This window comes from Cyanistes caeruleus, chromosome 25 (genome assembly GCF_971803275.1).
Source record: "Cyanistes caeruleus chromosome 25, bCyaCae1.hap1.1, whole genome shotgun sequence".
In the NCBI taxonomy this organism is placed as follows: Eukaryota; Metazoa; Chordata; class Aves; order Passeriformes; family Paridae; genus Cyanistes; species Cyanistes caeruleus.
Window position 1 is genome coordinate 3066395 of NC_141725.1, and position 12260 is coordinate 3078654.

The following is a 12260-nucleotide window of genomic DNA, read 5'->3' on the forward strand; positions in this document are numbered from 1 at the left end:
CCCCAGGGCTCTCAGTCTGCTCCAGGTTAGTGCTTTGTGCCTGATTTGTGTTTTGCAGGGCAGTAGATCAGGTTACAGAGAGCAAGTGCCATGTGCTGCCCTGGTTCTGAGCACTGCCACTGGGCCTGCACTGGTGAGTGCCACTGTCCCCCTGGCACTGACACCAGCCCTGTCCCCCTGGCACTGACACCAGTTCTGTCCCCAAGAGCTCGTGGGCTGCTCAACACCTTCCTAACTCCTCTAAGCAATTTAAATTTCACAGCATCACAGAAACATCAAGGTTGTAAGAGACCTTCAAGGTCATCAAGTCTCAACAACAACCCAGCACCACCATCGTCAGCCCTAAAATGTGTCCCCAAGTGCCACATTCAGACACTTTTTGAACATTTCCAGAGGATGGTGACTCCACCATCTCCTTGGTCAACTTATTCCTGAGTGCTCCTGCAGGGAATTCTTTTTTCTAGTCTCTAATCTGAACCTCCCTGGTGCAACTTATGGCCTTTCATCTGAGACACAGCAATGTGGGGTTTCTGTTCTGTGAAGGAACATTTCCACAAAGCTCCATGCAGAAAGTTGGTAAATCAGCTAAACTTGCTGAGCCACCGGGCACCACAGAGGCAGATTATTTCCTGATGTCATCACAGGCTTCCAGAGGAGACAAATTCACCAGTGAAGTTTTGTATTCCATTAGTTCTGCACCAGGAAACCCAAACAAGGACTGTCAAATCCTAAGGAGCCCTGGGCTCCCAGGAGGAGCCACTTCTCCAAAGGTGCTGTGAAAGCAGAACCTCTCACCTCTGTCTCCCCAAGCCGCCCGTAGTTCACCTCGTAGAGCACGATGAGGCCGTTGGGCTCCTTTGGCTCCTGCCACTTGAGATGCACAGTGTTCTTCTCCACCAGCTCATGGGAAACTGGGCCAACAATGTCATCAGCCTTAGCTAGAACCAAGTTCAAGATCAGGTTTAGTTTCGTGTCTTCAGGCAAAATTCACACCTGCCAATACCTCATCCATCCTCTTTTCCCACCAGGACATAAGGATGGCAATATATAATATATTTTGCAGCTGCCTCCCACAGGAAAAGCAGCATTTTGGGAACAGCCACCAAGGCACAGCAGGGCTCAGGGAAGAGAATCACCTTCTGGCATGGTCCTGGCACTGACATAAGCTGCCACGCTGCAGCGGGACTCCTGGGCATCGTGGTTGCAGGCGTGCAGCTCGATGCGGTACCCGGTGAAGTGTCGCAGCCCCGAGATCACCAGTGACTCCTTGGACAGCACTTTCTCAAAAGGTTTCTGCTCCTCTGCACCCTCAGCTGCTGCTGAATTGTTGGGAGAGGATGGGATGGTGGGTAACACCACGGTGGCGTTTGCCACGGAGCCAAGGTCTCTTCGTTTTCTTGATGGCCTGTTAAACGTGAGTTGTTGTAGTCAATGTCATCACATCCAGGTGAAAAGGAAAAGTTAAAATTGGAGAGCTCAGAGTGCTCAGAGAAAACTCAAACTGAACCCTGGTATTTACAATGAAACACAGAAATTCAGGATTTTGGTTGTTTTGGTTTTTTTTTAACCAAGACATGCATCCTTACAAAATTCTGTATCCCCCTGACTCTTCTCCCTGCACAACTGCACACGGGGAGATAAAATAAAAATAAACCAATCCAAGCTTCAAGTATCTGCTTGAGAATTCAAGTTGCTCTGGGTCTCTCAGCTGAGTCTAAGTTTACCAGGTTGCCTCACGGATGCCTCGGGCAGGGTTGCAATGCTTTGCAGTTCAGCTCCCACCCGCTGCAGCTCCGAGCACACCAGGTCACGCCACGGCCCCGACTCTGGTGACCTCAGATGTGCCACATATCCCAAGTGTCACTAACTTGCATTTATAAAGCAAAAGGCCACTCTCCCAGCTCTCTGGAATACATTTGCTACTCTCACCCCAAAGGCTGAGCCTCGATGGATATACAAAGCATTTTAACCTTTTCCCAAGAGATCAAATCTATTAAGTCCTTTTCAAGGCATGCATTTAGAACTCATGATTCTGATTACATATTCATGGTGTGGTTTTGTAAACCAAATGTTGTTGCTCATCAAGCTATTGCATTTCAGCCTGAAAATCCAATTTTTTCACTTGTAAAACCAGCACATGCAGTGTATGCCTGTCACCTTCCCTGTCTTTGCACCTGAGTGCCACCAGCCAGCTTTAATGTCAGGCTGCGTTAGCAAATAAGCAGAATAAATTCAACAGAATTAAGAAGCATTCAAAAATTTCATTTTCTTGGCCCAAAAAACAAATAAAAAATGAAGAGGAAGGGATCAGTACCAAAACAAAAGTCACAATCTAACACTCTGATGTGCTGCCATACATTTGCCATGGGGAATTCCAGGTCGGGAACTAACCAAGGTGGTGAATCAGTAACTGTATTCAGTTACACAAAAGGAATTAATGCCAGTTGAAATCCAGACCATGTATTTTAAGGGGGTGATGATCTTTTTGTGTGTGTGTGCATGTGTGTGCAGCTATTAAAGGGTACAAAGAGTGACCTGATCTGAACCCACACTTGAGGCATCTCCAAGCTCTAAAAATGTAACAAGCTGTTGAAGCAAATCTTTGCTGCTGAACTGAACTTTCCACTGCCACCTCTGACCACCGGGCCATGGCCAGCCCCAGCCCCAGCAGGGACAGGTCTCTGCCATCTTCCTTGCTTCCCTCTGCCTTCCCTGCTGCTGTTTCGCCTCCAAGCCACCAGCCAGAAAGAAAAGTTTGAGATGTCCTCAAAGTAAACACCGGGCTGCACACAACACAACACAAATATCCACAGAATTGTCATCATCACAGAATGGTTTGGGTTGGAATGGACCTCAAAGTCCATCCAGTGCCACCCCTGCCATGGCAGGGACACCTCCCACCATCCCAGGCTGCTCCAAGCCCCGTCCAGCCTGGCCTTGGGCACTGCCAGGGATCCAGGGGCAGCCACAGCTGCTCTGGGCACCCTGTGCCAGGGCCTGCCCACCCTCCCAGCCAACAATTCCTTCCTGCAGAATATTCATCCACCTGATGACAAAGCAGGATGGCAAATAGCAGGTTCAGCAGGCACATTCCAGTTTTAAGTTTTCTCTTTCTTAATTACTAATTAACTCCTTTTGGAGCTGTTGTTCACTCTGCCTGTGTGGTGCTGTGAGCAGGGTCCCCTCAGGATGGGGCAGAGTTCAGGGACCCAGCTCTGGGTCATGCCACCTCCCTCCTTGGGAAGGATTCCTTTTGGTCAATCAGGACCTGGTTTGCATAAAAGCAAAGCTACACCCTCTGTTTATCAAGTGTGAATTCAGCTGATCCTCGTGTTCAAGGGAATTTTGTTTTTCACGAGTAAAACAGTAATGTGACCACTGATGCAACACAGAATAAAATGCAAGAATTCCTTCCTTCTCAAGTCACAGAAAGTTAAGACAAGCTTTTGAAGCTGTAAATCCCCAATCTTCCCCTATTTATTATCCTGGATTTGCAGCAATTTTCTTGCCAAATTCTCTGTATTTTCAAACATCTGATTCTTCTCAGAGTTGTTCCAGTGTAATTTGCATTGAGGCCATCTCAGCAGCTCCAGGGAGTTTCCTGTGAAACCCTCAGGTCCAGGTTCCTCCTGTTCTCAGAGGTGACAAAGTGACACCTCAGCACACACAGTATGGCCTGTGCTGGGGGATTCCAGCAATGCCTTTGGTACCTTAAGCCAAGCTGTTCCACACCCTGAAACTACCCCAGGTCAGCTGGACTGGCAAAAGCATTTTAGATTTGTCTGTACAATTAATTGAATTGGGAAATGCAGGGGAAAACAATCACTTTTAAAGTGAGTCATTCCTCAGATCTTGCTCCCCAAGAATATTGGGGAATGGCACAAAAGTGTGAGACAGAACTGGGGCTGCTCCTGCTCTTGCTGCAGTGGTGAAGGAGGGAATACCTGGAATGACACCCTGAACAGCCACTGAGCTCCCCTCTGCCTCTCAGGACTGAAATCTCCTCCTGCTTCCCACAGAATCATGGAGGGGTGAGGCTGGAATCCTCCTCTGGGATTGTCTGAGCTGAGCCCCTGGCCCAAAGCAGGGGCAGCTGGAGCTCAGGACCATGTTGGACCATCTCCAGGGATGGAGACTCCTGTTCCAGGGTGTAACCAGCCCTGAGCTCCAACCCGTGCACAACTCCTCCAAAATGAGAGCAAATAACACAGGAAAGAAGAAACAAAGCATCAGCTTCTGATGGCCACTTTGTTCAACTCCAAAGGGGATCTGGTGTGAGACACTGCCAGCTCTGCCTGCGCAGAGGAACATTCCTGAACTTCTCATTTGGTTTTTTGTCACTGCCAGAGAAAACTGACCCCCAGGAGTTGTGACAGTGGCTCCTGGAGGGGGTCATCAACGTGCCCAGGGGGAAGGAACTGTGATTTCCAGAGGGGTGAGGTCAGCCCTGGACTAAGGCTGGATCCTGCCCAGGGATCAGATTGCTGGGAACAGGGCAGGAGGGGAGAAATGGCACATGGAAAGCAAGGAGACATCAGGCAGAAACTGCTGTGATTCTGCTCCCCTGGCATCTCGTGTTCCCTGCTGGCCTCATCCCTGAGATTCCTCCCATGACTGACAAGTTCCTTCCCTCCACAGGAGAGGCCACACAGCACCTCAGGAGAGGTCACTGAACTCTCAGGAGCCACCAAAAAAGCACCTGAAGTAAAGCACACTCCCTGCTCTCTGCCAGGCTCTGTGAGCAGGTGATAGCACAGTATTCACAGGAAAAAGAATTCTGATTTATGTGGCGACAGCCTGGAGCCTGCCAGGGAAGACAAGCAGGGCACGTGGCAGCAGGGAGGGCTCTTCACCACTGCCTTGTTTTAGAGGATTAGTTGGCCATGGGATGTGGGGATTTCTTCCTTGGGAGGCTGACAAGGTGGCACATCCTGGTGATTGGTTTCTTCCAACATACATACCCCAGAAACTGGCCTGAGAAGCATCCTGGGCTGGCTGCACAATAAAATTGGGTGTGGTGGGGAAAAAAGGGGGGAAAAAAAAAAAAGAAAAAAATCAGACTGTCAGAATTGTCTGCCTACATCAGGAGGAGTTTGGCTTTTGCACATGGCTTGGATTTCTTCTGCTTTGGAGTATGTCATGTCCTGGCACCCTCTGGCACACTGGAGCTCATCCTGATGGGTACCAACAGCCAGGGAACAGCAAAAGGAGGGGCTCTGCCCAAGCTTCCAGGTGAGGACTGCAGGCACCAGGGCAAGGAACACCAGGGATGCTTTAACAGGGACAACACTCAAGTGCAGTGACCCAGCTTTTGTCAGGCAGCTGCAAATGCAGGTTTGTTGGCTGAGGGCAGCAAGCAGAGAATAAACTTAGAGCACAAAACATGACAGGGAAGAGGGTAAATCACCACAGATTCTACCCTGCTCCCCAGCACTTCCTCCCTGAGCTGCAGATGAAGTGTGAAGACATTCAACACCACCTAATGTGACACCCAGTGTGCCACTCAAAACAGGACATTCACCACCCACAGCACTCACATTCCTCATGGTATTGGAGGCATTTCCCACACTAAGTGAAGGGAGACCACAAATACCACGCTGAAGGACGAGGCTGTGGCCTGGTAAACTGCCCTTTTCCTTTCTTTTCAGCTCAATGAAAAACTTGACCACAAAATTTCAAGACAGGAAAAGAAAATCGCTATTTTTGGCATCATCTGATGCCAGACAAGCTGCAGGCTGTTTGTTAAGGATTCTCACTTTATTCTTGAGCTGAGGAGAGTTCAGGGACAGGAAATGAAAGCAGGATCTTCTCAATCTGCAGGAACATCCATGGTAGGTGCTCAGCTTTCCCTATTCCAACACCCATATCCAGCTGGACTAGACAGGCTCATGGAAGCCTGGCAAAGTGGCTGTGTCCAACCTGGTATTTTTATTTAATCCTCAATTACATTTCCCTCCCCCTGACCCCTGGACAGGCCTGTTTGATGCTCTCACCTGGGCACAAAAACCTCATTGTGGAGATAATTCTCGAAGGTCTTGCGGAAAGCAGATTCCTCCAGCTCCTTCTGGATCTGGGAGTCTGTTTTAGGGCAGGAACAACATTCCCCACTGACATCCTCAGCTTCACTCTGATTATACTTCTGGGGGTCTTCGGATTCAAAAGGAGGAGACCACGTCCTTGATGGCAGCTTTAATCCTGGGGACAAAACAGTTTCAGTGTCACTCGTGCCTGTCTTGGCAGAAGATGTCTGACCCTACAAAAGGATCCCAAACCAGTGTACACAGGATTCATGGCACATTTGGGCATCCCATATTTCACATCCAGGGCTGAGCAGTTCCCTCTTTTCTGTCAGGCCTTTATTTCAGAAATGCTATTTTTGAAATGGAGCTTGGATGCTGCTTTATCCCAGCTGAGGTAACAGAGCAGCAGGGGAGATTTTGGAAGTCCTCAGTGAAATTCTGTGTTCTCAAGGAATTCCAAACCAGGTACCAGCTGCCTTCAAAAATTAACCTGGCCCTGAGCTCCAGCAGCATGGAAATTTTTAACGTTGCTGTCCCCATTATTGCTGTTAAACTTAGAATTCAGTTTAAAAGGAGCAAGGGCAGAAGGGAGATCCCCAAAGGAAAAAACATGTGATTACTTTGTAAAAAGCATTTTTAGACCTTTTGCAGTAGCACCTAATGTAACAGAATAGGGAGGGACAGAGCTGATTCTAGAAGAACAGTCCTGAATCCAGCAGAATTGGACCCCCCGAGCAGCTCCAAGGCAAAAACCCCAGGCAATCCTGGGAGAGACTGAAGGAAAGGCCTGGAGGGAGAAGCACCCACTCACCTTTCAGGCAGTAATCAAGCTCATAGAGCTCACTGTCCTCTGCCTGCTGCTGCCAGTACACCAGGTAGTGTGTGATGTTCCCGTTGGGCTCCGAGGGCGGCTTCCACTTGAGGATGATTTGGGATGAGGAGTTGGAGACAGATATGGGATCCAACGGGACTGACGGAACTGCGTGGGCAGGGAAGAGACAGAGGTCACTGGCAAAGCAGGGACCAGCACAGCAAATTTCCATTTCTACAGCAATCAAGCATTCCCTGGCACCCAGTGGGCTCCTCCAGGCTGGGCTGGATGATCCTGGAGGTCTCTTCCAGCCTGCAAGATTCCTACACGAGGCCGCACAAACTGGATAGAAGAAGTGCCCATCAGCACCATCTAGAATCACACCCCTGCTTTAGGAATCCCTTCCTACCAAAGCAGTGGGAAGTTTCCTGGATATGGGACTAGCACAACCCCCAGGCAGAATTATTTAGGCCTGCTTTCACCCCAGGAGAGTGCTGCACTGACCCGTGGCGTTGGTCTGCACATAGATGATCTCGCTCTTGGCGCCGTACGTCCGCCGCTCGTCGGAGAAGGTGACCAGGGTTTTCACAAACACTGCATATTGTGTCCATGGCTTCAGGCCCCTCAGGAGCCACCCTGGCTGGGCCTGGGCTTTGGGCTCGTTTGAGCGTGGTGGGGGATCAACATCCACAACTGTCCAGCTGTTGGAGCCACAGGCGTCCTGGCCATCGAACTCGGTCACGTTTTGGTAGGGACTTGAGAGAAGAGAAGGCTCAAATTAACAGAACCCTCAATCAGGCTCTTAAAAACATTTCTAAAGACACACTGGAAGTTATCACCCTTTACCCTTCAGAGAAAGTAAAATTACCTCATTCATTCAGAAAGGGAGGCATTGGGAACTTTCTTACTTGGGCCTCCAACAGCATCACAGATCTGTGCCACGCATGATGCCAACAACTCTATCCAGACTGATTATTGTCAGCCTCATGGAAATCAGCTGGGTTACCTTGATTCTAAAAGACTCTTTCCCACCTCAAAGGGGATAAAACCCTCAACATCCTGCAGAGATAGTGGGGAGATGAGGAACTCCGTGGTTCGAGTATGTGTGTCCAGAACAGCAGGAATGACTGAAGTTTGGATTGTTCTTAAATGAAGAATTGTGACTGTGCACTAGTCAGGAATCTTAATGAACATTTTTATAGAAGGGTATCACTGGAAACTTCAGTGTAGGAGCCACAAAATCAAAGACTAAACAGCTTTGCCTACAGCAAAAACATCCAGCAGGTTTAACATCCATATTTCAGTCCCAGCTGCTGCTCATGGCAGCCCAACAAGGCCATGATCTGTGACCTGAGGGGGATCACTTACGCCTCCTTGTAGAACAGCATAAACCCCAGGAGGTCACGGAAATCTGGGGGCCAGTAGGGCTCCCACTTCAGCAGGATCTTGTCATGAGAAGTCCTAATGGAAGAAAATTTCAGCAGTTCGTTTTCACCTGTAACAAGTGAGAAATGATAATAGTTTTATTAATGCTGAAAAATGAAGAGTTTTGTTTTTAATTATCTTAGAAGTTTAAGATAAATGTGAGGATGTTGGCACTGAGAAGAGCTGCCCGGTAAAACCTTATCTTACTTGGCAGCCATTCCTACCTCAAATCAGTGGCTGGTATTGATGCCATCATAGAGTTACATTTTTTTATGATTTCATGAAAATGACTCTGTAGAAGAGCTGAACAATAAAATTCTAAAGAATGGGAAATCTAAAGGCGACACATTTCACAGTTTTATGATGATCTGCACAGCTGGACCCAGCAATATGGTTTGCACAGAAGGCAAGAGGCCACAAAAATGAAGCAGAAGAATTTCCAGCCTTGCCCAGGAGCAGTGAGGTCCCTCTGCAAACAGGAGGGTGTTTGCATGAGGATGGAGCTCAAGGGACATGGCACATGTTTTGTGCCCCCAGCCCAAGTGGCTCTGACTCAATTTGCTATTCCTGCAGTAGCTGCAACAGGAGGAAGAACATTCATTTCACTGGCACCACATCCAGAACAAACAGGGGCTTTTTTTTTTCCCCCTTTCTATTTTATTTTTGTAAACAGGATGCTGCCAATGTGAAAGCTGGGCTTGAAGTGTAAAAGCAAACAAAAAGCCAAACAACCTGGCAAGCTGTGGTTTGAGGTGGGGGTGGCACAGACACCAGCTCAGCAGGGTGAGGGTAAAGCTGGCAAAGAGAAATGCAACTGTCTCTTCCAACTGCTTTCACATCAAACACCAGCCCAGGAGCTGCTCACAGCCACAGGCAGAGCTGGATCTGCCCAAATTCAGGTTCATCCCCAATGTGGGAAGAGCTTTTCAGTGTCCCATGAGAGGAGATGAACTTTACAGACAGCTGCTGCCTTGTACTCCTTCCCTCTGCCCAGGCTGGAGCTGTGGTGCCCCAGAGGCTCCGTGTGTTTTTCACTGGTCCTGCCAGTTTTCAGGTCACAGCCACTGCACTCCCTTCTCCCACTGTGCTGGCCTGGCTGTGTTGATATGTGGGAAACCAGACCAGAAAACTGAGTCAACTGAAAGATCTTCACTTTTTAGGTCTGTTCACAAACAGCTACATCAACGAGGGGCAACGAGGACAGGGCTGGAGATCACAGAATCCTGCAATGTTCCAGGTGGGAAAGGACCTTGGGCTCTTCTGGCCCTGCTGTCCCCAAAAGCAGAGGGACAGTGAAGCCACAGGATGACCCAAGCTGCCCTGCAGGTTGTGAGACACGATCTGGAATCCCAGTTCAGTCAATTCTGGGCTTTTTGGTGGCAATACCTGCCCGAGCATCTCCCGGGATCACAACACAACTGCTGGATACTGCACGGATGGGTCACTGCCTCTGCCCCACGTCATCTGTCCTCCACAGAACATCCTGAGCTGCAAGGGGCCCATGACCACTCACACCTGCTCCTGTGTGCAGGTGAATCTCTGTGGGGCTGAGCAATGAATCAGAGCAGAGAGACGTCACCAGCTCAGAACAAAGCTGGGTTATTCTGCCCCTGATTATTCCACAATCTGGCTCACCACACAGCCCTGGTACAAACAGGGAAAGGGGACTGTTGGTGCCACAGAAAGGGAACAGCAGGACTGGGGGTGCAGAAGGACTGCATTTATTGCAGTATTGACACAAAGTAAGTGTCTGCAGAACCCCATCTTCAGTGGCACACTTCAGCAAGAGCATAAAGCCAACCCTGTGCTGTTTGCTGACACAGGCGCTGCCTGATCGCTGTTCCTGAAGAAAACTGTTGGGTGAAAAACCTCAGAGAGGCATTGCAAAAATTGTTGGAAAATTTTCTCTGCCTGTTGCCATGGCAATTGCCTCACGTGGCCGCAGGGATGGGTGGAAATCCCATTTCTCCCGTGTTTATTCCGTGTCGCTTCATGACATGGGAAAAGCAGATTATGACTTTTAATCAGGTACTCAGCAGTAACACAAAGTCCCAGCCTGGGCTGAGGTTATGTTGTGTTAAACTCTTCAAAAAGACACAATAAATACACTCCCAGCCCCAAAAACCTCCCAGGGTGTTGTGGGACCAAGGCTGCCAGAGGGAGATCCCGTGGGGACTTTTACTGGTGGCACAGTGACAGTGTCCCAAGTGCACAGGCAAGGGACACATCTGCTGCTTTTCCAAAGGGACCAGGACAGGCCATGGAAAACCATCCTGGGCTGGGAGAAAGAGGCGTGTGAGGAGAGCAGAGGGAGAGGAAAGGGAAGCAAAGCTGCGTTCTGAGACTCTTACACGAGGCCTGATCCCCGTTGGTCTTCAGGGCAATGTCATTCCTCTCCTGTCGCCCCTTAGTCCCAGAGATCTCTTCCATCTTGTGGATTTCTGACAAGCACAGCTTGGGGTTGTAATGGAAGAAGAGTTTGCCCCGTGCAATAGTGAGGTTGTGTTTGCTCCAGTCCCAGAGCTGGCGAAGATTCTGGTTGTCCAAGGCATAAAAAGAGTAATTCCTGAAAGCAGAAGAATGAAAACATGGGTTGAGAGGGGATGCATGAAAAACTCTTTTTGCACTAATCCAGACATCAAAGAAAAATGAATGTAAATTGTCTGCCCTGGTAGGGCACAAGCCACGGGCAGAGGAACATTTAAAAATAACTTGGGAATTGTTTCCCAATACAAATCACCCTGCTAGAACTGGCACTCCTTGTACTTCAAAGTGTTCAAATAAAGCATCTTTTGAGAGAACTCACCCAGCTTCGAGTGTCTCTCCTCTAATCAGATGGAGTTTCCGAAAAAAAGAAAGAGAAACCAAGGCGTAAGAGCGGCGAATTTTTAGGTAACCTGAGATTTCTTCTATCAAGCCAAGGTTCGCTTCCAGCTCAGCTGCTATGTTATCTACAGAGAGGAAAACATTGGGAAGAATTTTCTGGTACCACAGAGAGAAACACCCACATCAGAACCCATATCAACCAATTCCATCAACCACCATCCATTCAATTCATGAGAATTTGCAAAAATCAATTAACAAAAAACGTCCAATGAAAGCCTTTGCTTTGGGCTGATTTCTCTGGGTGCCTCTAAGTCTGAGGGTGGTCACAGGCAAGGGAAGAGCCCCAGCTGAGGGCAGTGCCTGTTTTTCTGGCTGTGCTGTCCATTCCCTGGCCGTGCTCACTTACTTCCCCCGCGGATGTTGATGACCAGGCTGCCGTTCACCACCGTGCAGCCCCGCAGCTCCTGCGCTGACGTCACCGAGTCGATCGTCTTCTCCTTGCCGAAGTCACACACCTTGGGGCAGGGCCCTGCGCAGGGAGTGCAGTGCAGGCTGCAAAACAGCAGAGCAGGAGTGAGGCAGGATGGCCCCAGCAGGGCCCAAAAGCAGAGTGATGGGTTTGGAGTGACAATATGCCGTGGGGGTCACTCGCGGTGAGCGGCACTCAGGAGCTCCAAAGAGAGTCATGGAATCGTGGAATGGTTTGAGTTGGAAGGGATCTTAAAGCTCATCCCATTCCAACCCCTTTCCACATCTTCCACTGGAGCAGGTTGCTCTAAGCCCCACCCAACCCAGCCTTGAAAATAACTGCTGATAAATTTAAGTGGTCTTAAATTGTTACTTCCACACTTCAAACGTGAATGATTCCATCCCTTCCTACATAACAAAATGAAGTGACCTGAATTACTGTGAAGAGAGAACTGGCCACGATGCTGCCCAGTGCTCTCCATCCCAGGGGTTTCAAGATAACAAGCCCCAGCCCAGCACTCATCTCAAGGTCATTAACCAAATGTGTAATTGATGAGTGCAGAGCTGGCCCTTCATCTGGGAATCCTCTGATTGAGGACTGCACACAGTGCTGCTTTAAAAAAAGGCAAGAATGTGCTTTGTGCTCTGGAGAAATACTGCTTAAATAGCATGAGCTGATGGCTTGCCCTGGTCACACCACCACAAGAATG

The 12260-nt window shown here is 49.1% G+C and overlaps 1 protein-coding gene across 1 annotated transcript in view; it reads right to left on the bottom strand.

The window, feature by feature from the left end:
• The window catches only part of INSR (insulin receptor), a 53882-nt gene that overhangs the window by 10124 nt on the left and 31498 nt on the right, over window positions 1-12260 (bottom strand). Inside the window, exons 4-12 of the mRNA XM_086862758.1 lie at window positions 11489-11634; window positions 11063-11207; window positions 10608-10822; window positions 8200-8326; window positions 7336-7586; window positions 6832-6999; window positions 5994-6195; window positions 1137-1405; window positions 796-938 (exon numbers count right to left, since the gene is read on the bottom strand). Coding sequence (XP_086718884.1) covers window positions 796-938; window positions 1137-1405; window positions 5994-6195; window positions 6832-6999; window positions 7336-7586; window positions 8200-8326; window positions 10608-10822; window positions 11063-11207; window positions 11489-11634 — 1666 coding nt within the window. The remainder of the gene's footprint in view (window positions 1-795; window positions 939-1136; window positions 1406-5993; window positions 6196-6831; window positions 7000-7335; window positions 7587-8199; window positions 8327-10607; window positions 10823-11062; window positions 11208-11488; window positions 11635-12260) is intronic.